The following is a 27,434-nucleotide window of genomic DNA, read 5'->3' as shown; positions in this document are numbered from 1 at the left end:
GGTTGTATGAAGTTAGATCTGCTGCCCATATTCACATGGTACACATAACAGTGAGCAGCCGTCATGGTAGAAGATGGAGGCTGTGGTTGCCAGGCAATAAGGGACTCAGCTGCTAACATCCATTGAGAGGTCAGAGGGCAGGGATGGAGGGATTGTGGGGGAGGAGGGATATTGATATATAAAGTAGATCTTTGCCACCAGATCTCACTAGTAAAACAGGGTAAATCACATTACAGCTAATTCACCTACAGTATAGCTCTGTGCAATTTATATACAGCCCAGTAGATTCTCCTTAATTTGAAGAACACTAATCATGCAGAAATCACTAAATAATACCCATAATATAATAATATCTGAAATCAATTCAGATCAATATATTATAAAAGAAAAACTCCAAACATTAGAAGAAACAATTCAAGATTACAGCTGCAAGCAGCGATGAACTGCGACCATTGGACAGTTGCAGTAGGGCTGTCTATATTATATATGAATATTCAGTAAATTCTAAATTCTAATATATATTCAAATTGTAAAAGAAAATTGAATATGAATATGCTCCCAAATTTTTAAATGAATATTCAAACTGCATTTTCTTTTTTTTGTTTATTGATTATTTTTTGGGGGGATTTTTAGGCTTTTATTGACAGGACAGCTGAAAAAGTGAAAGGGGAGAGAGAGAGGAGAATAACATGCAGCAAAGGGCCGCAGGTAAACCTCCTCTATATGTGGGTGCCCGCTCTACCGACTAAGAATTGCATTTTTGGCCAATTTTGACAGTCCTATCGCCAACCAACCTTGTTGGTGCTTGGGCCCTAACAACCAAAACCCCCTTGATTTCTCGATTACTTGGGAATTATTGACCGCACAGACAAAATCTCTCCAGCTGAATAAAGCTTGTGGTCAAGACAGAATGAAAAACAAAATGCTCAAATGTAGCACCCCAGAGATAAAGGATGCAGTGTTAACGTTCAATATTGTATTACAGTCGGGATGTTTTCCCAAAATCTGGTGGAAAGGGCTCATTTCCCCGTCATAAGAGTGGGAACAAATCAGACCCTAAAGTCTGGGTAAAGTATTCTGTAGTATTGTAAATAAAAGAATACTAGACTTCCTTAAGGAAGGATCTTGAGTTAAAGTCAAATTGGCTTTTCTCCCAAACCACCGCACCACCGAACATGTATACTCTTCACACTTTAATTAAAAAACAGGTACACCTAACAACAAATGGTAACGTTTTCATGTTTTATTGATTTCAAGAAGGCTCTATCACAGACTTCTACACTGTGGTATATGGGGCAAAATGTATCATCTGGTTAAATCAATGTAGTTGAAAAATATGTGTGCTGTTAAAATTGGAGACAAACAAACTGAATTCTTCACCCAGAAAAGAAGTGTTCAGCAGGGTTACAATTTAAGTCTGCCTTTTTTAATGTGTATATAAATGAGCTTGCTGTTGAGTTGGATCAATGTGCTGCTCCTGCTGCCTCTCCCTCAATCAGCCCATTGCGCTGTAGGGTAATGTATGGGGTCTACTCAGTCATCAGAGCCATACCCACTTGGACAAACATCCAACAGAATCTGTACATGCAGAATTCTGCAGATACATTCTACACGTACACAGACACACACCAACAAATGCATGTAGAGCCAAATTAGGCAGAGAATCCAGCTCCCGAGACACCTTAAATTCCAAATTCCTCCAAACTCAAGAGCTGAGCTGAGAAGTTGGGTTGGGATCAGCCTCACAACAACAGTGCTCTCCAAACAGCAATCAGAGTAAAGAAAGTTAAAACACAATGTAAAGAAACCTATCCAGAACATTGGAAAGAAGAGACTGAAAGCCAAAGTAGATTAGAATTAGCACTGGCAAGTCAGGCAGTCCCTATCCTTTTAATATAAACATGAATATCACCCAGGAGATGCAACAGTCCGAACACTAATGGACAAGATGCAGTTTAATGACCATATTCTGACCCTTGCGTTTACTTAATCAATACTGCTTTGATATGAGAGGCCTTTAATCTAAATTGATTCTCGTAAAATACATTTTGAATGGATTCCCACAAATATGCAAACTTTTTCATGATAAAGCAACATTTAAGTGTGCTGTTGTGAAGCTCTATATGCTATTTCCAAAGCTTTAAAAATGTCCAAATTATTGAGAGATGGTGCATAATAATGAGTTTTGGAAATGGTTATAAATGTTCTGGCATATACTGTATATTTCATTTCAAAAATACTGGTAATAGTATTTGCCCCCAAAAAACCTGGTACAACCTTATTAATATTATATAACAGCTCCTGCCCTTTTTGGTTCTTGCCATTACAAAAAAAACAGCTAACACTGTTTAGTCATCATGTTGTGTATGAAAGTTGGTATGGGAATGCTTGCTTTGCTGGCTGCCAGCCCTAGGAAAAGCAGTAAATAAGTGTCCATGCTTTCATGCTTGGTCATGCTCTCAAACCCAGTATGGTTTTTCCTGCTTCTCCTCCTCCAATACTGCTGACCATTTACTGCATCTTCCCGTCCTACTCCTTAACTTTACAGACCATCCCCCCAGTTTAAGCGCGGGGGCACATACAAACACACAAAGCCACACACAAAGCCCCCTACACACACACACACACACACACACACACACACACACACACACACACACACACGTGCACTTCCATTAACACATATAAGTGCACACTTTAAAAACATGCATTCTTTCTCTTTCTTCGCACACCCACGCACACAAACAGAAACTGGCCTAAGGTTAACCCCCCACTCTCATTCAAAGCCTCAGAGGTCAAAGGACAAAGCCCAGGCAACTGCAGGAATTCTCCTCTGCTGCCGTTTGGAAGCCCTCACAGTCTCTCAGCCATGCAAAAACACACACACACACACACACACACACACACACACACACACACACACACACACACACACACACACACACACACACACACACACACACACACACACAAACACACACTGTCCACTCACAGTCTGTTCAAATAGACTAAAGCCTTTTCTCTGCTTAATCTTAAGGACAATATTTAAGTAGGATCTATAACAACAAAGGTTACCCATCTGTATCCTCAGCACTCCATGCAAATACCTGTACTCTCTAATATTTATTAACTAGATTCACTTCCAATTTCTACTTCAAATACATTAGTGTGTGTGGGCACAACCTCACTGGGTGCTTTATGATACAGCTACAGCTCTGTTTGGGACATCCTCATAGCCTAGAGCATGTGCATACTCCGACATCTTCTGAAAATGCGTATAGATCAGTGGCAGAACTCAAACAAGGACAAGATAAACCTAGATAAAGCTGAGGTAACTGACTGACTATTTACTTGATTCACCTATTTATCGTGATTTATTACATTTCAGAAAATAGAGAAAAATATGCCATTATTTTTACTATTACAATGCGTGATGTCTTGTTTTGTCCAACCAACAGTCCTAAACCCAAAAGGTACTCAGTTCACTATGTATTTAAAACAGGTCAAAGTAGTAAATCATCACATTGGACAAGCTGGAATGAGAACATTCTTTGCTTGAAAAAGTATTCATGGATTGTCAAAGTAGTTGGTGACTCATTTTCTGACATTTGACTAATTGTTTCAGCTCATAAAGAAACAGCATTAAATGCATTAGAACACAAGTTTTTCTATTTGGTGTCTGGCAATCCCATCAACAAATAGAAACTCTCCCACCATCAAAGTAGCTTTTAATAGTAACAATGCTTGTTTTAGTAGTTGTAATATAACCAGTAATTGTTTAATCACGTTTTTAAAGCACACAGAGTTGTGTCACTGTATGAAGTGTGCTCTATAAATATATTTGAGTTGGCAGAACAATCTCTTCCATCCGTTCTGACTCTGATAAACACAAGTCAGACAGAAATGGAGTTGCCATGAGGAGAGAACAGTTAAGTAGTTATGTATGTATGTATGTATGTTATGTAGATAAGATCATTTATACATTTGAGTTTTGGAATGTAGTGTCACATCTAGCATATGTGTCATCTGGGTAAGTGCTATAACATATACACACTTTGCATATATGGCACGTGCAACTAACTAGCCCTCTAAACCCAGCCTGAGGACAAACAGGTCTAGGCTTGACAGATAAGGAATGCAATTAGTGGCACCAGCAGCTACAAAGCCCAATGCTATCTATCTGAATGGACATCCCAAACAAGATGTTTGTGACATCTGTACTGGTTAAGGGTGTCAAGATTTCAATTTTTAATTCGAACTCGACCGAAATGAAGTCACAATCTCGAACTTCGAATTAAAAAATGGAACCGTCCATGCTGCCACGCCCCCATGTCACGTCTGGTCGGTTTGCCGAGCGACAAAAAAACACACGTGTTGAAGTGCTGCAAGTCAACCTCCTCAAATGTAGCTACCGCCTGTCAAAAGATAGCACGGCAACTGCACGGACAGAACTTGAACCCCCTCCTCTTTCACTGAAGAGTTCCAGTGAGTTATGTTGACAACGTTCGCGTTGTGTGTGGGTGTGGGTGTGTGTGCGCCCTTTCTCTCTCTACAGAGGACACTAGACATGGCATGTTTCAGCTATGTTGAAATAGTTTTTTAAGACACTTAATTGTTCAGAGAAGACTATGGACATGGCTGTTTTATTGTTTTTTGTTTGTTTCGTTGTGAACTTGAATGTCATCTTCTGTGAAGAAGACTGCAGTTCCAAAAGAGATAGACTAGATAGATAGATTTGCTTAAGTTTCCAATTGACTGAAGATATAAGTTATTGTTACATTATGTTGTTAAATGGCATAGCAACCTGTGCTTTAAAAAAAAACTGAGACTAATATAGTATTCCCATAAACAATCACTGTAATATTATTATACAATAAACATGTCTGTACCTCGCTCACCTCCCACTCATTCCGTCTCTTCTTCAGCTGTTCACATTTGCGCAGCTTGCAGATCTGCTTGCCTGTCTTGCGGTTCAGACAGTTTGCGCAGGAACGGCAGTTCTCTTTGCGGAGGCAGGGAGTGCAGTCGCCACATTTCTTCCTCTTTTTCTTCTGGAGGTCCACAGTGGGGTCCACGGAGGCATAGAAGGGAGACAGAGAGAAGAGCCCCGCTTGCTGGTGTTCAGTCTCAATATATTTGCTCAGAGGAGACGTCTTCTCTAAAGACTTTCTGTGCAAGTGGAGAGACTGAGCCTCCTCCTCGTCCATTGAGAATTCATAAATGTCCTCAGATGGCGGGCCAGGCCCTGCCGTTGGCCCGGGCATGGTGACCGTCCTCACTTATGCCTACGTTGTCTCTTAAATAACGAGATTGTAAAAACACGGATGAACACAGTGAAGTTTAAAAAGTGGAGTTTAAAATCGACACCATTCAAACAAACCATAAATATTTGGCTGCAAGTTTGTCTGGTCTTAAAATCAAAGTTTGGCAGGAAGACAACTTGTCTCGGATCAGTCTGTGCTATTGACTTTGTCTATCTCGTTATTAAACCATCTGGAGAAAGCCTAAATCCCCTTGACTCTGTGAGCTGTGGCCAAAAAAAAAGTTAGCTTAATGTAATCTTGTTTTCTAATCTGAGTCCTAAAGGCATATCTTAATTATTATACTGTGGTATTGGTCACCCGTTGGAGGCCCTGGAGAATCCTGGTTGTAACTTGCAGTATGGAGTCCATCTTTCCCAGCTACCCTTTGGGATGGTGGGCGGACCACCACCGTGGCCGCGTAGCTGGAGCCTGGGGAGTCATGGCGGTGTCTGCACAGCCTGGCCACAGTCTGGAAAGTCAAAGGGATAAAACAAAAATGTTTTAATCCATGCTAGAATGCCAAAAAAAAAAAAGTATACATACACATCTCTTTTCTAGGTTTCCAGTTGGGACCTTGAATGTTTGTCTTATGGTCAGTGTGTACAGTATCTCTCTCCATCAACTCTTATGAGCAACTGAAATGTTAAGGACACTTTTTCTGTGTCCATTTAAGGGAATATGTCTTTTGATTTGAAGATCTGAACATACATGTGTCATAAATCTAACAATGTATGTAGCCAACTTTGTTTCTTTTTTTTTTTTAACACAAACCTATGTCTACAACTGTGATCATATTCCCTTATTAAAACACATTGTGTTGTGCTACACTATAAAGAAATGTGTAGGAAATGAATAATAACTTGATTTATTGAAGGCAGCGTCAAACTGAAAAGTGTTCAGGCTTGATTTAAAAGAACTGAGAGTTGCAGCGGACCACTTCCTGGTGTGAACGGGCACCACGGCTTTTATGTATGTCTGTGGAAAGTGGATGCATATCTGTCAGTGGACTTCTACATTATCTGCTCATGTAGATTATACCCATCAAATACATATGGCTGGTTGGTAACATATTTTGTTCCTAGTCCACTGCAAGCCTCAGGGTAAGCATGGTCAATGTCAATTTGTAAGTCAGATGTTACTTTACAAGCCTGCATGTACTTAAATAGTTGGTATAACTGGTTGCGTAGCATTTGATAATACTAGATGCTTTGCCCTGTATTAGAGTTCAGTCTGACATCCCTGATAGCTGTCTGGATGTTGTCTGGTTTCCAAACACAGCTGTCAGTGCTGTGCATGCAGTTGGCTCATAGCCAGGCCTACGTGAGCAGTTTGTGAAGATATGTGTTTTAATGGCAGACCCCACATGGACGGGGGCTTATGTCTCCCTGAATGAAAGTCAGGGGGTGATAAGTTGATGCCAGGGACAGTTCTCTTTGTCTTGTGGTCGCACGCACCAGTTAACCGTAAATAAAGTGAATTGTGCTGAGAAAACCCAATGTTTCTGTGCTAGTGGTTTCACAGCCTGCAATGAACAGGTTTTTTATATTAACAGGAATGCAGCAGAGGGTAAAAGCCACTATAAAAAATATGTAGGCTACTTCAATTTAACATTACCCTGTGGGCTTGTGCATTAATGTGCATTTAAAATGAACATGGATTTAACAATGTAAACCAGTGGAATTAACGGTTACTAGCTTTTGTGGTAGTTTTGCCTCCTGGCCATGAGCATATACTCACACTTTGTAAAAAAATAAAATAAAAGAGACTTGTTCAATAACAAATAATTCCCCCAAAAGGCTGAAATTAAAACAAAGTAGCTACACCATTTAAATATACACCAATAATTTTTAAAATAACAGTAGCCTAAACATTTAACTTTGAGCTAACTAGTTTGCAGCTTTGTTAGCTAACATTAGGTATTTCGCGCTCGGCCTACGTTTTAACATTTAACGTTAGTAGAATTTGTCTCCGACTCCAAATGTATTCTTTTTGTACATCTAAGTATAATTTATATGCTATTAAACTTATAAGTTTAATAGGGGGGACTGACCTACCAAATGGGGTTCCATGGTGTAACGTTAGCTCAGCTAAAGTTTTAAGTATTTGTTGTGAAGATGAAACTAACGTTAGCAAAGACATGCCCAGCTGTGACAGCAGACAGAGACAGATTCTAGGTTAAGGTAAACGTTAATGTCTTCCGTGGAAATAGAAGACTACCTAATACAATTGGGTACCGCCTTGTAATGACACAACTGGGTGACACTGACTAAACGTTCCTGTTTTTCCCTCCACAACTTGACTAATTGCTAAAATATGATGGTAACCTAACGTTACAACATTAAACAGAACAAAAAGGCCTAACCAGTAACAGTGTTGCCGAGGAGGGGGGTGGATTAGCTACATTTATCTTGATAAACGCAAATTAAGGCAATAACATTGTGGGGCAACAGTACGCGCTCTGCCAGCTCCGCACGTGGTTTAATCAACACTGGGGGGGCTCCTCAGTGCCTGCCGCCCAGTCAGTGGTGCTAGCTCCCCTCTGCCCAGATGTTAAGTGTAAATTCACGTGGTTACCTAAGTAGCCTACAGCCCACACCGATTAAAGCAATCAGATAAAAACTAACAGGCATCCTTAGATTTACATTAAGATACTGCTCATTATCTACAGCAGGATACACAAAACACATTAGGGCTGTGAGTGGTAAGGCCACTGGGATAATTGCGTTAGGTGACAAACACAGCACTTAACCGGGTGTGAATACACACTTTGATTTACATCCACGCGACAGCCTCAAAAGACACTTGCAGAGAGGTTATCGTACGTCAGATGGACACATAAAGCTCTTAATATTTCTATTTTAGTAAAATCACTAATTAAGTCTCCCACAAATAGCCTTCCACATATTAACGCATTCCAGCTGTTTGACACGCCTTAACGTGAGCTTTGCCGCAGAAACTCTTGTTACTCAGTTCTGCACACAAACACGTAACCTAAAAGTGGGTTAATCGACTTAACATCCACGTATGCATAGGAAAAACATTCATAATATTAAAATATAGGCTAATATTCACAATGAAAGGAGAGAACGTAGCCTACCACCCGCGACGAGGTCTTTAAATGCTTCGATATTCCGTTTCACTTCAGCGTTCAAATGCCATTGCAAAATGAAAAATAAATTATAAAAAACAAACAAAAAAACCACAAAAGTAGGCTACTTACATAGCATAATAAAATAATAAGAATAGAGAGCTAAAAATGCGCCAACAAAAACTTTTTCACATATAAAAATACTCGTGCACAAAAGGGCAGAGGGGGTAAAAAGTTGCAGCCTAATGACATAACTCTGGTCTATGTCTGGTCGGGGGTGCTGGAGGTGAAGAGAGAGAGAGAGAGAGAGAGAGAGAAGAGAGAGAGAGAGGTTGTGTCTCTTGGAAGGGTTAAAGTCATCAGTAAATTATGGAGTGGAGTCCTGCCAGCTGGAGCAAGGGGTGGTGGGTGGTGGGGGACGTCATACAATGGGGATGTGGGGGCTTAAAAACTGGCCCATGTGATGCTGAGTTGAAGTGGTATTTTTTAGGTCATGAGATGATTTGAAACTGCCCTCAGGATGCCAGTGTGACATTTTAACGGATAGCTTGAATGTCAAAGAGCGGTTTCTAATTCCTGTGATGTCATGCAGGGGTTTTGAAGCCATACTGTTGTGACATCATGAGGGGAAATGAGGATCAGGACCGTTGAGGTCTGAAGAAGCCCCGTCTCACTCCTGCACTACATTGGGTCGGTGTGTTCAGATGAAAGGGAGCAGTGGCCCCCGCTGACCAGGTATAGCTCAGCTGCCTTTTATCCCAAGTGAGGGCCAGTCTTGTGCTCCACACCATCCCCAGCTGTAGAAAGGGAGTTACGGAGGATAGTGAGGTAGTGAAAAGGATGAAAAATGGATGGCTAGATAGATAAAATCCCCTATAAATATAACAGTGCCTGTGTACATTACATAGGGAAGAACAAGCGATAGAAACCAGTTATTTTAATTTGTGACCAACATTCCGTCATGATCATTAAAAATATAAATGAAAAATAGTACAACCATTACTAACAAAAGTTTGTATATGGTTGGGAATGGGCACTCCATCGTACCTCTGCTTGAATACATTAATCAATTTCCTTTTTTAAAATTCATATTATGAATGTAATCGAGAGGGAGGACCTGGGAAAGACCGAAGGGGATGACAATCTCAAAAATCATGGCATCACAGAGTACTTAATAGTAGTCTTCCCTCCAAGTCAGCAGTCATTAAATTGTAATTCCACTGACCAAACAGTAGCTTGCCAGTCATCCGCCATAGCTCCATTTTGTTCTCACACTACTGCATATAAGCAGCTTTGTAAATTACGGTGGCAAATCTGATCTAGATGCAGGAACTCCAAGGGGTCTATGCATAACAACATTTGATGCTGATTCAATGGAGAACTGTACCGATTGTAATTTACTGTATATGACAAACTGAGTCAGAACGAAAAAGAAACTTCTTTTGTGTTTCCACCCTCATAAGGTACGGCAGCACAATACAGTTGTGATGATGTCGTATTAAATAACATTTTTCAGATGGGGGTTTCCAAACCACAAGGTTATCTGAGGTTTGTAGCCCGCTCTGTTTGTAGTTCTTTGAAATGAAAACGTTGCGTTGTATCTCACTATGACTCCACGTACATTTACAGAAAGTACTAATAAGTTCCATATCAATAGGATCGCCGCATTACATTAGTCTATGCCTAAAATACTGCAAAAATACACTTCAATATGTTATGACTATTCGTAAACAATGTCGCATCAAAATCCATTTAAACATTAAGAACTGAAATGAAAAGAAGTAATAATTTCCCTTATGACTGGTAACACAATATATAACTTTACAGTATAATACACATTTAATAATTAGGTTATGACTCAGTTATAACACATCAAATCTTTATTTTTTACACCATTGTAACACTCCATTGGAGGCTGTTTAACAAACACACAAACAAAATGCCGTGAACACAAAATGCAAACCTTAAACATGTCTTCTGAGGTACTGGGCCGTTATACCACAATACATAGTTTAATATTTTGTTTATCTTGAGTTGTTAAAAGGAACACGCCGACTTATTGGGACTTAGTCTTATTCCCCGTATCCCCCAGAGTTAGATAAGTCCATACATACCCTTCTCATCTCTAACTCTGTCTGACGCACCCACCGCTAGCCTAGCTTAGCACAGATCCTGGAGGTAACCGGCTCCATCTAGCCTAGCTTAGCACAGATCCTGGAGGTAACCGGCTCCATCTAGCCTACTGCTCCCAATAAGTGACAAAATAACGCCAACACGTTCCTATTTACATGTTGTGATTTGTATAGTCACAGCGTGTACAAATAACAAGGCCAGATGAGACACAGACGTCTTCTAACCGTATATAAACTTGGAACTATATTCTCAGAAAGGCAAAGCACTGCTACTCTCTGCTCCTCACCACAGGGCTTATCAGGTTTCTGCAAGCAAATCACTCTGCCCAAGTAGCAGAGAGTAGCAGTGCTTTGCCTTTCTGAGAATATAGTTCCTAGTTTGTATACAGTTAGAAGATCGCTGTGTCTGTGACTATACAAATCACAACATGTAAGTAGGAAAACATTGGCGTTATTTTGTCACTTATTGGGAGCAGTAGGCTAGCTGGAGCCGGTTACCTCCAGGATCTATCCTAAGCTAGGCTAGCGGTGGGTGCGCCAGACAGAGTTGCAACACACACGGACACGAGAAGGGTATGTATGGGCTTATCTAACTCTGGGGGATACGGGGGAATAAGACAAAGTCCCAATAAGTCAGCGTGTTCCTTTAAAATAGATATTAAGATGCACAGACAAAATTGTTTTCAATAATTTAGACCACACAGTGTTTAGCACCAAATTCATACAATCAAAAATATTATGTTTCTATATGTTGAGAACAAAAACTGATACTGTTGGGTCATAATGTGGTTAAATGACAAACACCTGCAGAGTTAAAGCTTTTAAGAATTTAATGGAACACTGCTCAAGACATTACTTAAGCAAATGGATTCTCTTGTTTTGTTTAATAAATAATAGTTAAAGTAGAATAAACCAGGTGAAATTCTCCCAGAAACCTTCATGGTAATAAATAGCTCAAACAGTCTCCATCCATCTCACTTGCATTAAAAGGAAACGTTAGTACCAGCAGATGTGAAAGTGCATGATTGAGGACGGCTCCAGTGTCACATTCTTACACGTCAGCGTGCTGACGCCGGCGCTGCAGGCAAAAATCATCAAATTATTGCAACGAGGAAAAGAGGAGCACAAGAACAGAACAAACAGGAAGGCAAACGGAGGAATGCTTGAAAAGGAACCAGAAAAACTAGAAAGGGGAGGCAGAAGGGCGATGAGAAATACAGCGATATCAATTTTCATCGGTAGGTCAGACTGATGTCATGAAGTGGCGTATGTATGACTTTCGTATGCCATTGTTGGCGTGTTATCAAGACGCATACTGGCTTTTTAGCGTGTTTATCAACACCGTTTGGCCTCCGTTGACTTACACTACCTTGCAATTGCGTATGAATTGACGCCGCAGCGAGTAGTATGAAAGGGCGAAAATCCACGTAGGGAGTTTGGTCGGGGTGAAGGATGGGTCAAACAACACAGGACTTTCACCCAGGAGACCAGGGATCAGGTCCCGCGTCTCACGTTTCCTAAACTCAACCGTCGTTTTCTTCTCACGATAACACGCCAAGTGGCGTGTAGGTTTACGTCCGCTGTATACAGCGTGGACATACACGCGGATAGCTCAAAATGCGGCAGAAAACACGCCACTTGTCTTAAGAAAGTGGCCGTGTATGTTTACGCGAAGTCATGATGTCGTGTTGGGTAGTTTGCAATGAATAATTTAATAAAGATTCGAGAAAAGTAATGTAGAATTGTGTTCGTTAAAATTGAGGAGCAAGTTTTGTGAAAAAAAAGAGAATTTTTGCTTTAATTTAGGTTTTCTCGAACAGAGGTATGACTGTCCTACTGATTTAAACAAAAACAAAAAAACGTACAGTACTGTATAGGCTGTTACAGCATATCCACCTGATCAACTGCCACTAGTTCCTTGACTCAGTTTGGTGTACTAATGTGCTGAAAGACAACTCTGTTGTTTATCTTACAGAGGTCCTTTGACATGGGAAAACACGGAACTTCTGCCACACTATATGGCTCATGCAATCTCAGTTTATCATAAGGGAAGCTCTTTTTTTGATATACCATTGTTCCAATATCTAATATATCTTGTTTGGGTGACAAACATGCCATGGACAATCAATTACTCAACTTGATGAAGCCTGTATTAACATAAACTTGCACAAACTTCTCACGTAACTGCTTGGGTTTGGTTTTGGTTGAATACTGAGACCGAATGATTGGTTAAAAATGCTGTCAGCAGTACATCCAAAGAGAAATATAAATTGAGATGGGTTGGGTTGGGCCTTGGTTCAGCTCGGACAAAGATGGAAATGCTTTATGGTGCGTTCCATTTACCTCGGAAGTCAGAGCTGGGAATGACATCACACCCGATGATGATCGTGTTCCAGTAAAACGAGTCAGAATAACCGTTTGTTTTTGTTTGCTCTAGCCAGGTTAGCCGTTGATAACGCATTACTCTGTTTTTTGTGCATACGGACAGCATAACAACATGTCCACAAATAGAAAATGGACAGTAGCCTACTGTGTGTACGACTGATTTAGTGAGTCACAAATAAGAGAAAAGCTTATTAACTGGTGATTCACAGAGCAGCCATGTTGGATTTTGAGGTTGGGGTACTGCGAGGTTCTGCGACTTTCCGACTCGGAAATCCGACTTCAGGGGGACGTTACAGTCGAAATGTCCGACTTGGAACTTGGAAATTCCGACTTCAAATGGAACGCACCATTATTACTCTTGGTTCAAACTCTTTAGACTCAAACCTCTGACCAAGTTGCTGGACATTAGACGCTTTTACTTCAACAGAGGGTATTTTATGTGCTATGATCCATTCTTAACTGCTACATGGAGCCTCCAATTTGTTAAATCCTGAAATGCATATACTGTACACAGGGAATGTACCAACTCCCCTTTCTTCCCCCATCACAGCACCCATCAGTGTCATGGTGGTTTGGTCCAGTCGTCACAGAGCAGTAGTCTTTATGTCCGCACCTGGAACTTGCCAGCCTTCGTCATGTATTTGATGCCTTTGAAAGGTTTATACTTCTCACCGTACATGTCCAGTCGATTCACCTTCAGCCCTGTTGCAGGACAAAAATACAGTTTTTCTTTCAATTTAAATTTCTCAATACAAACAAGTCTGATGTGTCACTGGACAAGAGCAAACACTGGTACAACACCGAAACAAATCTGGCTTGAAGGATGGTGGGCGGTTGATTTATGGACCTTCCATACAGATTTGATTAGGCTACAACAACTACAGAGACGTCAGCATTAGGTTTCTACACCGCATCACTTTATATCCACTCTCAGATCAGTATTACCATTACAGTGCAAAGCATCCTATTTGTCCTAAAAAGATAAGGCCCTGACACACCAACCCGATAATCGGCTGTCGGACAGTCTGGCGAGGTGGTGACTCGAGTCTGTTTGGTGTGTTCCGTGCCGTCGTCCGTCGGAGGGGCTTTCGGCCTTCATTTTGGCCGAGCTGACTTGCTGGGTCGAACCCAGAAATGGTGAGCGGGATGAGTGACGAACACCTCTCAAAATCTGACGAAAATCTTTTAAATTGACCTTTGTCGATCTGAAATGAAGACAAATTCAGCAACTGCACGGCCTATTTCTCACTTAAAATGTTTTCAGAAACATGTTTCAGTGAACCATTTTCGTAAAGAGATCGTATTTCAAACAAGCTGCCATTATTACCCACATGACGCGTTTGTCATTTCCGGTTTTAATTTTTTTGTATTACGTCTCGCACACGCGCAGAACGTATGCTCATGTCGGCGTCGCGTCGGTGTGTTCCGAGGCACTTTTTGGACCTTGGGGAGTCCGACGGCCTTTTCTGCTGACGGTCGGCCGTCAGGTTGGTGCGTCAAGGCCTACATACCTGGTGAAATCTGAAAAAAACCCAGAGGGTTGTTTAAAACTTAAGACTGTTCTAAAGTTATTTCCAAAATCATTAATGGCTCTTTTGACCTTCTAATGTAAATAGTCTGCTGCACGATAACAAAAGATTTGAACGCGTTTCCCATATCTGCCTCTTTTTCAAAATCCCAAAACAAAGAAAGTAGCCCGTGCTCAATTTGTACAACGTGAACAAATCGGAAATATTTTCCTTGTGCACGGACGTACAAGTCATTTCATGCTACCTGGATTAGAAAATACATTTCAAATTGAGAAACAAGTTTAAAATCTGATTTTGTTATGATGTGGAGGGAATCTTTTTCCATCTAAATGACGAGTGACGAGCAGTCTTTGTATTAGTTGAAAAATAGGACGATTAGCACGGTGACTCAAATTCAATGGCAATACATGAAAAGGCACAAACCGGGGCTAATCACACCTGCACAGAATACTATACTAAATGCATGCTAGTAGTCATACTGCCTTCCATGTTGTGAAATGAACTAACTTATTCTTAGAAATGCATTTTAAGCAATACTGCTTTGAATATTACCTGAAATCCTGTATAGAATAATAAAATGCTGGAAAGTATGTCTATGCTAACTAAGTCACATCCCTCTATAAAGATTAACATTAAAGCAAAAACCATATAATAATACATGCGAATGCATTCAGTTAACAACAATGAATAAAATGAGTACTTAGGTGTAGGGCTGCACGATGTGAGGAAAATATCTAATTGCGATTATTTTTGACTGATATTACGATTGCGATGTGATCCACAATATTGGGAGGGAATTTTATTTTTGTATCATTATTCTTATTTTCCAAGAAAATATTAAAATTTTAAAACATTTAAAGGATTATAATGTGATTTTTTTTCAAGGATCTGTACAAAACAAAGATTTTTTTCTTCAGTCTGCAGGATACAATTTGTAGGCTGGAGCACCACAATACTTAATTCAGAAGTGTTTGACCCATGTTATGCCTTTAACAACGCTCCCCCCTTGCAATATCCCCCCCCCTGCGATTTGGATATTGCAGTAGTCCATATTGTGATTTCTTTAAAATTGTGATTAATTGTGCAGCCCTACTTCTGTGTATGAAAATGTGCTTATAGAGTACAGTCATGGGAGGTGGTGTATTTATTGCATGTGGCACCATCTAGTGGCCAGTGTGCCACTGTGCTCACAGAATGTGACAGTCAGGTGGTTATCAGCTGAGCAGGCTATGTGATGAAAAGCTTCTCTCAAATGTGTGGGGGTTGAGGGCAAATTATTCTCAATGCAAAATATAGAGTGGAAATGATATTCATTAGTTAATGATTAAAATATGGATCTAATTTACTAAAACAGCCTGGGAGAGTTTAGTGTGGAATGTAAGCTAGGTGTTACCAAGAATCTCAATAATGAAAAACTAGAAATGAAGGAATTCCTGGAATGATGCAATCAACACTGCGTGAGGATGTGTGTGTGTGTGTGTGTGTGTGTGTGTGTGTGTGTGTGTGTGTGTGTGTGTGTGTGTGTGTGTGTGTGTGTGTGTGTGTGTGTGTGTGTTGTTTTATGTGTGTGTGTGTGTGTGTGTGTGTGTGTGTGTACCTGAGATGGCCATCTGTTGGATCTTTAACTGGATGTTGATGGTGGGGTTCTCGTCGGGTTTGGAGGCCCCGGCCTGCAGGCTCATGGTGCCTTTCAGGCTGGGAAGCTTCTGTGGGTTGATCTTGCCAACATCCCAGCTCAACATCTAGCCAAAAAAAAAACACACAACATTAAGATGGCAATATGAGATCACTGCCACTTGGAGAAAAAAAAAAGGTCACACAAAAACAAATGGTGACCTATGATCCTGGAGAGGGCTGGTGTAAATTAACATAATTTAGGCTTTTTGAGACCTCTTCACATTCTTTCTTCTTACTTTAAAGTGCTCATAGTATGCTCATTTTCAGGTTCATACTTATCAGAATAGGTTTACAAGGTTATCTCAGAATAGGTTTACATGGTTTAATTTTCAAAAAACACCATATTTTTGTTGTTCTGCACATTGCTGCAGCTCCTCTTTTCACCCTGTGTGTTGAGCTCTCTGTTTTAGCTACAGAGTGAGGCATCGCACTTCTGTTCCATCTTTGTTGGGAGTCGCACATGCTCAGTAGCTAGGTAAGGACTACTAGCCAGTCAGAAGCAGAGTATGAGGGAGTGCCACGCTAGCAGCTAGGCGAGCATTAAAGCGTGTGTTACAAAGGGACACGTTTGTCTCTGAAGTAAAGGCTGGACTGTAGGGCTGGGCAATAAAACGATAACGATAGGTCTCGCGATAGACACGTAATCAATGCGGTCAATAAAACGTTTGATAACTTGTTTTTCTTCATCAGAAGAAACTAGAGGTTGTGAAGCAACTTTGGTTGCATGAACAAAGGCACTTGCTCTCTGGTAACCTAGCAACGTTACACTTTACACGTTTAACAGCCAATCATGTAACAGTATCCTATTTGGTTGCGCCACATTGCTGTCTCGTGTTCTTCAATAACAGAACCGGCAGCGTGGAGGGATAAGTGGGAAGTGAGTGCCACAGCGAGCGAGGAAAATGTTGATAAAACAAGTCAGTATGGCAGTTTTGGGGATTTTATAAGTCCTACCGTGGACAGACCAATGTCTTCTGCAAATGATGCAAGACCGTCGTCCCCACCAACACTGGTAATACCACAAACTTGTTTTACCACCTTAGCCGAGCTCACACTTTGGAGCACAGCCGTATTCGCCAGCAACGTCCAACAACATCTGCAGCTCCAACACCGCACAAGCAGCAGAGCACCATGGAGAGGTACTCTGCATCAGCGAAGAAATAACATGCTAAGCACTGTCCAGAAGCCAGGTTACCAACCTAGCACTAAACAAACAGAAAATAGTTCTTCTCAGGTTTCAGGTTTCTTATATTTAACACTTTGCACTATTTTATTACACTTTATTAAGCATTTCTTACTTATTCTTTAATTTTGCACCTTAATGTGAAGAGATAATTGTTAAGTGTTCATTGTGATTTTAGACCTATGTTTACATTTTAATTATTATCTAATTATTATAGAGTGTTTTACATGGTTGTGTTGACATTTCTGCTTTTATATTCCGAGGGGATTATAATCAGAGGAAGGTTAAGTTTAAAATAAAAATGTTTAAATTTAATAGATTTTTCTCCTGGTCCTTATTTTAAATAGGTCATAAAAAATATCAATAATTATCGATATCGACCGATTTGAAACACTTATATCGTGATACAGTTTTCAGCCATATCGCCCAGCCCTACTGGACTACAATAGAGCTGTTTGGAGCAGTTGGTGACCAGTGTTTTCTGTTGGAGATGGTAAGTCCCTTTGGGGTGGACTTTGGGCTTTTTCACTTTGTAAACCTATAAACGTCCACAAAAAAAAGATATATAACACAAGGAATGGGGGAAAGCCAAAAAGCATAATATGAGCACTTTAAGGTTTATAAACACGCAAATACACTGTTTCTAAGTACCTTTGTGACTGGGTCAAAGGTGTATGTTCCCTGGGAGGGGTTAAGGTTGGCGTTCAGGACGCCGCGGGGCAGCTGGCTGCTGACTAGGACCGCCTCCACGGCCTTTCCCATGGTCTGTTTGGGTCCCAGAGTCAAGTCAAAACGTCCCTGGGAGCTTCCCTCTCGGAAGGTGATGTTGTGCTTGATGTACACTGGGATGGCCACCAGGCTGTAGAAGAAGCAGGCCAGCGTACAACAGGAATCAAGAGTCGTACGAGCCAGTGGAATCATTTTCTCTGTGTACATTTTGTTACTGAATTCTTCTTTTTATATATAATTCTCCATTGGCCAAAACCAAAAGTTTATAAACTTCAACAACAATTTTTTTTCTCCCTTTTTTTCACCTTGCCTCCGTAGAAATCAGCAGAACAATATAGACAGATGTTTTGTCTTTCCTTTTTTTCCCCTCCCTCACATCAAGTTTCCAATTCATACCCATGCTGAATGGATAAAGGACAATTGAGGTTAAAGCAACTACATGCATCACTACAAACTCCCAGAAAACTGCAGCAACTCTGTTCTTTTAAATCAAGGCTGAAGACCTTTCTTTTTGATGCTGCCTTTCTTTAAATAATTGTTAATTTCTTATACTGCACTGTAACATTTATTCTTGTATTTTATCTCTTTTTATATTTTTTAATTGTTTTGAACTGCTCTTTGTTTTATGTAAAGCGCTTTGAATTGCCTTGTTGCTGAAATGTGTTATACAAATAAAGCTGCCTTGCCTTGCATGGCAAAAATATCCAGGGCACTGTCCCAGCTCTCCTCAGGTATCTTGAACCCTAGTTCTTCTGCCTAGTTTGACTGACTTTTATCCAGTGACGTATTTATAGGGCACATAATGATATCAAGCAGGTAGGTAAATTAGACCCTTTTGGATATGTGGCGGAGCCAGGCTATAAACTTATAAGAAAGGGCACTAAAATCTGCAAAGGTTCCATCGATAAATAAATCACTGAACTTTTGAAGGCCCAGCATTTTCCAGTGTGGAAAAGTGGAGTCCAGTTTAGTATAGAGTAAGGAATGATTGTTATATATAATAATAATAATAATAATAATAATAATAATAATAATAATAATAAAATATAATAATGGGCCTGGGATGGAAACATCCATTGGATAAAAGTTTTGTCTATATTGAGGCAATATTTTTTAGTAGAAGATACAGTAGGGCAGGTGGTGTATTGTCATGGAAAGAAGGGGTAGCTAAACTGCGAGTAATGCTGGCAGTGATGTTGATGTGCATGAATTTGGTTCCCGACTGACACCAGTCTACATTGGGAGAGTGAAAACAGTGGACAATCTTATAGATGTTTGCAGCCCACTAGTAATCCCGGAGGTTTGGTATGGTAGCGGGTAGAGCTGGGCAATATATCGTTATTATATCGATATCGTGATATCGTCTTAGATTTTGGATATCGTAACATGGCATAAGTGTGTTTTTTTTCCTGGTTTTAAAGGCTGCATTACAGTAAAGTGATGTTATTTTCTGAACTCACCAGACTGTTGTAACTGTTCTATTAATTGCCTTTACCCACTTAGTCATTATGTCCACATTACTGATGATTATTTATCTGAAATCTCATTGTGTAAATATTTTGTGAAAGCACCAATAGTCAACACTACAATATCGTTATATATTTATATAAAATATTGTGATATTTTATTTTCTCCATATCGCTCAGCCCTAGTAGCGGGATTTACATTTTTTAAAGAACGCAGTTATTGTTGAAGTATCCTTATCGTTGAATTAGTACACTGATTGGGATAATATCCTTCAGACAGAACACATACTGTATATTGGCAACTCTTGAAAAAAACAAAAACCTGGATAATATGCTGAGAGGCGTTTCAACTTCATGCCTTTGCCATAGAGTGGCACAAACAGATTGAACTGAATGGAAAAACACTGACTTCTGAGAGCTGACATGGTAGGAGAGCAACCGGAAGTTTCCATCGGGGGGGATGAAGGAGAGGATCCGCTCAGCTTCCCAGCGCTTAAACCGAACACACGGGTGGAAGCTGACATCATCCAGCAGACGAGGATTCTGGGAAAGAGAGGCGGTGGGCCAGGTTGGTTTGGGGGCACGTACATTTTTTTTTAAATGTGCAAACTCATACTGCAAAGATCATTTAATTGCTTTTGCTGATGGTTTATGTATTTCCAACTGTTTTTAACAACGTTGACTTATTGTACAAAGTCAAACCCTTTCCAAAGCATTTTGGAGAAAAGCAAAAAATAACATGATAGAAAAAGATATCAGTGGAGTCCTGTGGGGGCTCTTTACCTCTTTGAGAACATATAGTACTCATACCAGCTATACATTTAATACTCTCTAGATTTGACTTGCAATTATATAATTACAAAATGTAAATGTAAGTATGTGAGTCTGATAGAAAGCGCTATATAAATAAAATGCATTATTATCATCATGGTGTGGATCCACCGAGTACATAAAAAGATTTGTTGAAATTACACAAGAGGCGTAGAACTCTGGAAAAGAGGAGACTCACCATGAAAGAGAGAGTGAGGTCGGGCATTCCGGTCAGTTTGACACAGGCATCAATGACTCCCTGGATTTCTGCTGTAATAGTGGAGCCTGAGGAGGAGGGTTGGAGGTTGATGTGGGACGTTGACAGAAAGCAAAAAAAAAAACATATACACTACCGGTCAAAAGTTTGGAGTCACTTCGAAATTTCCATTCCACTCCATTACAGACAGAATACCAGCTGAGATCAGTTGCATTGTTTTATTTTAACCAGGGCAGCAGTTTTCAGATTACATTATGTGCTTACATAATTGCAAAAGGGTTCTCGACTGTTGTAGAAAGAAGTGGCTGATCTTTAATGCAATATCTACATGCCCATTATCAGCAACCATTCATCCAACGCCCCAAAGCGACATTCTGTTTACTAATCTGATATCATTTTAAAAGGCTAACTGAGAAAACATTGGCGAACCTTTGTGTAATTATGTAAGCACATAATAAAAACTGCTGCCCTGGTTAAAAAAAACAATGTAACTGATCTCAGCTGGTATTCTGTCTATAATGGAGTGGAATGGAAATTTCTAAGTGACCCCAAACTTTTGACCAGTAGTGTAAATTAACAACCAAATCAGTCCGAAGTAAAGTAAGTAGTAAGTTTCAGCAAGGCTGCTTATAGCCATTACTTTATGCTATTGTCCATTATTCTTTTTTAATCAGACCATTTTCTCAACAAATTCCAACCATAATCAAACTGAAGGGCTTCTCCCAAACAAAAAGTGTAAATGCAAACTAATGCATAGTAATATAATGAAATGACATTACAGTAAGCATTACATGTCATCATGATAACATTGCCCATATCTTGCAATATTTTATATATTTCTAGTTATTAGCTTCTTTTATTTTTACTGGAAAGATTACATTTCTCCATTAAGTGATCTGTGGAACCTTAACAGAATTGTAGTCATGGCTAAATAATGGAGCAATGACACGTTTGACCAGCAGGCTGTTCAGAGAAATACCTGATTTATCGATGATAGCATCGATCTCCTCCACCACGTCAAAATAGGCCTCGTTGTTGGTGTATTTGACTCCTGTGCGTCGCCATGGCACCACTGACAGCTGGCCTGTAGGGAGCTGTTCACCAACATTGGTGCTGCCTGGAAAACAGACATTTAACCAAAAGTAAAATAACAAGCACATTTACACAGAGCCCATTTACACAGTGCACGCAAATCAGTTGTTGCAATAGCTCCTGCCATAATACATAAGACTCCTGGCTGATACGGAGTCTGTAGCGTTACAGTCATTTGGTAGATCTGTGACCTTATCTTAAAGTGCTCATATTATTCTTTTTGGCTTTTCCCCTTTCCTTTATTGTGTTATATATCTTTTTTGTGCATGTTATAGGTTTACAAAGTGAAAAAGCCCAAAGTCCACCCCAAAGGGATTTACCATCTCAAACATGTGTGTATGTATGTATGTATGTCTATTTTACTATGTTTTTGTGTCTAAATGACTGATGGGAACAACAATCTTAGACATTGGTCCAGTATTAACACTGCTGTAGGTAAGATAGTGAAGATCCAGGACTTTGCCAACAAATTTGAATATCGACAACTTCTCAGTCCCTCCCCCCTTTCTGCTGCAGCCCAAACCGTCTCCTAAGCCCCTCCCACACAAGGGAGTTTGACAGAACTGCCGGCATGTCAGACAACATTTTCAATAACTAAACACTAACACAATATTAACTTTACTCACCAACAGTAAAACGATGCTAACTAGCAGGCTACCGTTAGCCATTTCAGCATCACATCAGACCGACCACTGTACAAACGTTACAATTATCCACACCAACGTAGCTTTGTGGACTTTTGACTACTAATAACCAAGTGAAAGATAAATCATTCATGGTAATTATGTTACCTGTCGAGAAGAAATGTGGCTACGTCTGCATTGTTCTTCAGATCTTTAAAATCCCGGAGCTCACGCCACCTCTGAAAAGCCACTCCAATATTCACCTGAGTTTTGGGAAACCTTTCTGCAGCTGGTGTGCGGGGAAGGGGGAGGCATTTGCGCATTTGCCTGGAGATGGTCTAGTACCGAAACGTTGCCTACTATTAATCTTTAATATATTTTTTGCAAGTTAGACAGCGTGCGGGAGATTCTTTGCAAATTTTGCCCTGCTTGTCCCCCTTCCGACGCACCTGTCTCACGTTGTAGACGTGCAACGTATTTTTCTGTACCGGGTAGCTCAATTTAAAATAGAACATCGTATTTTATAAACGACATGCGTTTGCGTTAAAAAACCTTAATTTGTAAAGTAACTAAAGCTGTAACTTATGAATGTAGTGGAATAAAAAGTACAACATTTCCCTCTGAAATGTAGCGGAGTAGAAGTAGAAAGTGGCATGACAAGAAAACACTCAAGTAAAGTATAAGTACCTTAAATGTGTACTCAATACAGTACTAGAGTAACTGTAGTTACATTCCACCTGCCAAATAGTGAAAGCGTCCCAGTCAGTTTTTACAGACCCTGTGGCTAACATGTACGTGGGTCGTACCTGTGATGGTGTTGACCATCGTGCGGAGGATGGTGGGAGGCTTAATGAGCTCTTTGAGGATGTTGGACTCTGTGGCCAGCGGGAAGCCGTTGTCCAGCATCTCCTCCAGTAATTCATAGACCACTACCACATTGTCCTTAATAGCAGCCTCTGTACACACTCCAAAATAGTCCTGAGAACAAAGAACACAGGCAGGATATGGGTATTTTAAGTCAGATGTGAGTCATTTGAACTGAAATTAAAGCGAACTGAAAAAATGCTAAGGGAGCCAGAAACCTGGAACGTGTCGACGACTCTGTGCAGGAACTCGATGACAAACAGCGGCGGCACCTCGCTCTGGATGACTGCAACAAAGTAGATGCGATGCCGGAGCACACTGATAAGGTAGTGATGCGGTGTGGGTATAACTGGTGGGACGTTCTCCGGCTCGGTGGCGCGTTCCTGTGCCTCAAAGAAGTAGTCACACACAGAGCGGCTGACCACGCTCTTCCAGTGCTTCTCCAGGAAAATGTCCCCTGAGGCGTTGATTAGGAACAGGCTGTGGATCATTTTGGCTGGAGGCTGAGAGAATAACTAGAATAAGGAGAAAAACAACTAAGTAAACAGTTAAGTCCATGCCCACTATTGAAAAAAGACAGCCCATCCTCCTCTCACATGACACATTTCTTGGTGGATAAAAGCAGGTTTTACACACAAACGCTGGGCATACAATGTGCTTTCTTCAGTAGCAGAGAATGGGTCCGTGTGTTCAATGTTTAATTTGTTGAAGAGCAAGGCATTTTTTTCTTTTTGAGTGTATAAGGGATTTATTAAGCGCTATACGTTAAATCCACAACCCTCAAAAGAATAAAATTTCAACCAGTGGTGGAATGTAACTGAGAACATTTACTCATATTATGCTTTTCCCCCTTTCCTTTATTGTGTTATATATCTTTTTTGTGCACATTATAAGTTTACAAAGTGAAAAAGCCCAAAGTCCACCCCAAGGGACTTACCATCTCCAACAGAAAACACTGTTCACCAACTGCTCCAAACAGCTCTATTGTAGTCCAGCCTTTACTTCAGAGACAAACGTGGTCACTTTGTAACACGTTATAATGCTCGCCTAAGTGCTAGCGTGGCACACCCTCATACTCTGCTTCTGACTGGCTAGTAGTCCTTACCTAGCTACTGTCAGGGCACACCCTCATACTCTGCTTCTGACTGGCTAGTAGTCCTTACCTAGCTACTGCGCATCTGCGACTCCCAACAAAGATGGAACAGAAGTGAGATGTCTCACTCTGTAGCTAAAACAGAGAGCTCAACACATAGGGTGAAGAGAGGAGCTGCAGCAATGTGCAGAACTACAAAAATATTGTTTTTTTTTTTAAATTAAACCATGTAAACCTATTCTGATATAACCTCTAAATACAAGTATGAACCTGAAAATGAGCATCATATGAGCACTTTAAGTACAAATTTGAGGTACTTGTCCTTTACTTGTCTTTTATTTTCAGGCCACTTTCTACTTCTACTCCACTACATTTCAGAGAGAAATATTGTATTTTTTACTCCACTACATTCATCTGACAGATTGAGTTACTAGTTACTTTGCACATAAAGATTTATGCAAACAAAACACACAAGTTTATAAAATATGTTTTATTATAATTAAACTACCTAACAATATAACAGCCTACAGGTCCAGTTGAAATGATTAGCTGATTAAACCCTCAGTTGATTGACAGCTAACTGTTTTGATAATTTCCAGTTTCTAAAATGTGAGGATTCTTCTGCATCGAGTACTTTTACTTTTAATACTTTAAGTACATTTTCCTGCTGATACTTACATACTTCTACTTAAGTAACATTTTCAATGCAGGACTTCTACTTGTGTACTTCCACCACTGATTTCAACATGATCAAACAGTAGAACTCACGGGGTGAACACACACTTTTTCACGGCAACACGTGAGTGTATGGCTCCTGTGCACTCATAAAACGACTGTAAGTGTAATGTGTTCATTTAAAAGTGATGAACATTAAATGTCATTTTTATTTTTTAAGAGGTTTGGCGCAGCGCTGTCTCCATACAGAGAGGCCACTACCTATCAGGATTTGACTTGATGCAGTACGATTAAGTTGTCTTGTTTAGTTAGCTAGCTAGCGTTAACTAGCTGGGAAATATGACACCGGAATATTCATTATTTAATGTGGCGACGCTATCGAGTTCGTAACGGATATAACTCAGCGCCATAAGGACCTGAATACATTGCGGCTACACACATAGGTCTAATTATTACTGCGATAAACCATTTAACAAAGTAACTAGCTAGCTGTTTTGATTGCATATAGCAGCTGAAGGCCTCTGTCTCCATACAAGATGCTACATCAGTCCCTCCTCCTGCCTCATACAGTCTCATGACAGGAAAAGCCCTGTCACCCGGTACAGGGGATGTAAATACTTTAAAATAACGTTGCTGTTCTGACTGAAAAAATGACCACTTGCAACTTGAGCCATTCATAAATTGCAAGTGACTTACCAAAGACAATTTTTTTTTGACGGTTTCGTCTCGCCTTTCACCCTTTTTTCCCAATGAAAGATTAAGCAGCCGTCGTTGCTTCCAGTTAGGTGGAGCAGTGTGAGGAAGGCTAGAGAGTACAGCCAACCAATCAGAATCCGGGGACACTATAAAATCCCGCCTACTTAATAGAATCATTGGTCAACAATACGGAAGCTGTTGGCTCGTGACTTGGCATTGATTGGACCATGGAGGGAGAGCTACAGTAAACACCAGTAAAACAGCCCGCTGATTGGCCTTGAGATGTAGCTAGTCTGACATTTTGTTTCCAGTATCAGATTTCATCTTGTGGATTTCCTCTCCATTCATAAGAATAGATAGAGCACAGGGACATAGTTTATGTAAAACTTCACTGAGGATAATTCTGCAATGCTTAGCGCCAAAAAATATATTCCTCAGTTTGTCTGCATGCTGCTATTTTTAATATATGTTATGTACTTTGTTATGTACAAAGCAAATCTGATTTTATATATTTTTTTCCCCCAAAACAATGTTAAAGTGAATTAACAAAGGCAAACATGATTATTCCACAGAACACCATGGGATGCTGATGCTGGAGTCATACTTACCGGTATTTCTGCACGATACAATAACATATGTAGAGCATTTTTCGCCTTCACCACTTTCATTTAAATGTAACTGCATGCTATGAGTACAACATATAAAGACACAGTATGTAAATGAAACACGGGCTTTTTGTTCTACTCAATTTATACAACTTTTCCATGTTAAAAAAGTATTATATTTCAAAACATTCCGTAGAAACCACTGTTTTCTTTAAAGGTGCCCTGCCACACAAAACCGTTTTTACTTGCATTTTTTTAAATCTGTCAGGTCCATATGTGTTTGTGTTATGTGGTGAATGTGAAAATGAACTGCTACCTCCTCTGTCAGCTCTAGCCACTGAAAAGAAATAAGCAGAGAAATCAGGCCAATCACAAAAACTGGTCAGTCTGACATGGTGTTGCCTGAGCTCATTACTATTCATGAGCTCGCCCAGTTGTGCTTGGTAAAGGATGCTGATAGCCAGGCTCTCATTGGCTGGCTATTAGCCAATCACAGTCAAACAGCTTAGCTTGTTGAATATTAATGAGAACTGGCAGAAATCGAGCTGAGTCGTCCTGCAGGCTTTCTATACCACGCTAGAATGGCTTGAAACAAGGTAACCAAGGCATTTTTTCCACAAAAAATGTCACAGACTCCATGGTAGAACTTCAGACATTACCACAAAGTAATGAAATAGGTGTGGCAGGGCACCTTTAACTTCACAGTATGTTGAATACATATACAAAACACATTGCAAATAGTGACAACATCTTACTACAACCTGTATGTTGCATGAGCTTCACAATCAGAATACACAGAGGAATGAAAACGAGGAATGAAAACGAGGTGAACAATGAATAAGATGTCTAAGAATTCACAGTGTGCAGTTCCACCTTCTCTCCAGGTGCAGCTCACACACTTGAGAAAAAGTTTGAACACACATGCAAACAGTGAAGGTGTGAGAACTCCTACCCTCAGTGTCAATAAGTTCAACCCTTAAAGTAAATGCCAGTGGAACAGAAGAGCCCGGACAGCGGTGTAGTCTACTTGATACACATGATACACAGTATACCCACTATAAGAAATCTCCAGGATTTCCATATACCCACCTAAAAATGTGCTGTGATACGCAACAACATAGTTTTGTGACAGAACCTTTCTTTCAGATATCTGTATTCACAAATACGCGGTCGAGTAATGCGACAGCAAACTCAACTGACACTGCAGAACAGGCAGAGAGACTTCCCTGATGTGAAAGCCCCCTTACTGCTTTATATTCCATTATAT

General features: G+C 40.2%; 2 protein-coding genes across 2 annotated transcripts in view; both read right to left on the bottom strand.

Annotated features, from left to right (window-relative positions):
• Positions 1-8,414, bottom strand: part of tet3 (tet methylcytosine dioxygenase 3) — a 46,154-nt gene extending 37,740 nt beyond the window's left edge. The window contains exons 1-2 of the mRNA XM_028577369.1: positions 8,401-8,414; positions 4,899-5,772 (exon numbers count right to left, since the gene is read on the bottom strand). Of these exons, the coding sequence (XP_028433170.1) occupies positions 4,899-5,264 (366 nt within the window). The 5' untranslated portion in view covers positions 5,265-5,772; positions 8,401-8,414. The remainder of the gene's footprint in view (positions 1-4,898; positions 5,773-8,400) is intronic.
• Positions 8,415-11,335: 2,921 nt separating this feature from the next.
• Positions 11,336-25,673, bottom strand: ap3m2 (adaptor related protein complex 3 subunit mu 2). Its single transcript, XM_028577591.1, has 9 exons — positions 25,563-25,673; positions 23,317-23,613; positions 23,041-23,212; positions 21,499-21,636; positions 20,502-20,587; positions 19,902-20,035; positions 17,949-18,156; positions 16,035-16,179; positions 11,336-13,610 (listed from the first exon to the last, which is right to left on the bottom strand). The coding sequence occupies exons 2-9, from the start codon at positions 23,587-23,589 to the stop codon at positions 13,510-13,512; spliced, it is 1,257 nt and encodes a 418-aa protein (XP_028433392.1). The 5' UTR covers positions 23,590-23,613; positions 25,563-25,673; the 3' UTR covers positions 11,336-13,509.
• Between the last annotated feature and the right edge of the window lie 1,761 nt (positions 25,674-27,434).

This window comes from Perca flavescens, chromosome 5 (assembly GCF_004354835.1).
Source record: "Perca flavescens isolate YP-PL-M2 chromosome 5, PFLA_1.0, whole genome shotgun sequence".
Taxonomy (NCBI): domain Eukaryota; kingdom Metazoa; phylum Chordata; class Actinopteri; order Perciformes; family Percidae; genus Perca; species Perca flavescens.
This window is presented reverse-complemented; position numbering and strand designations above follow the sequence as displayed.

Coding starts and splice junctions, on each gene's coding strand:
- ap3m2 (XM_028577591.1), bottom strand. CDS start 23,589: ATGATCCACAGCCTGTTCCTAATCAACGCCTCAGGGGACATTTTCCTG. Junction 23,213..23,316: donor GAGTCGTCGACACGTTCCAG/GTTTCTGGCTCC, acceptor CTTTGTTCTCAG/GACTATTTTGGAGTGTGTAC. Junction 13,611..16,034: donor CCAACAGATGGCCATCTCAG/GTACACACACAC, acceptor GTCCTGCAACAG/GGCTGAAGGTGAATCGACTG.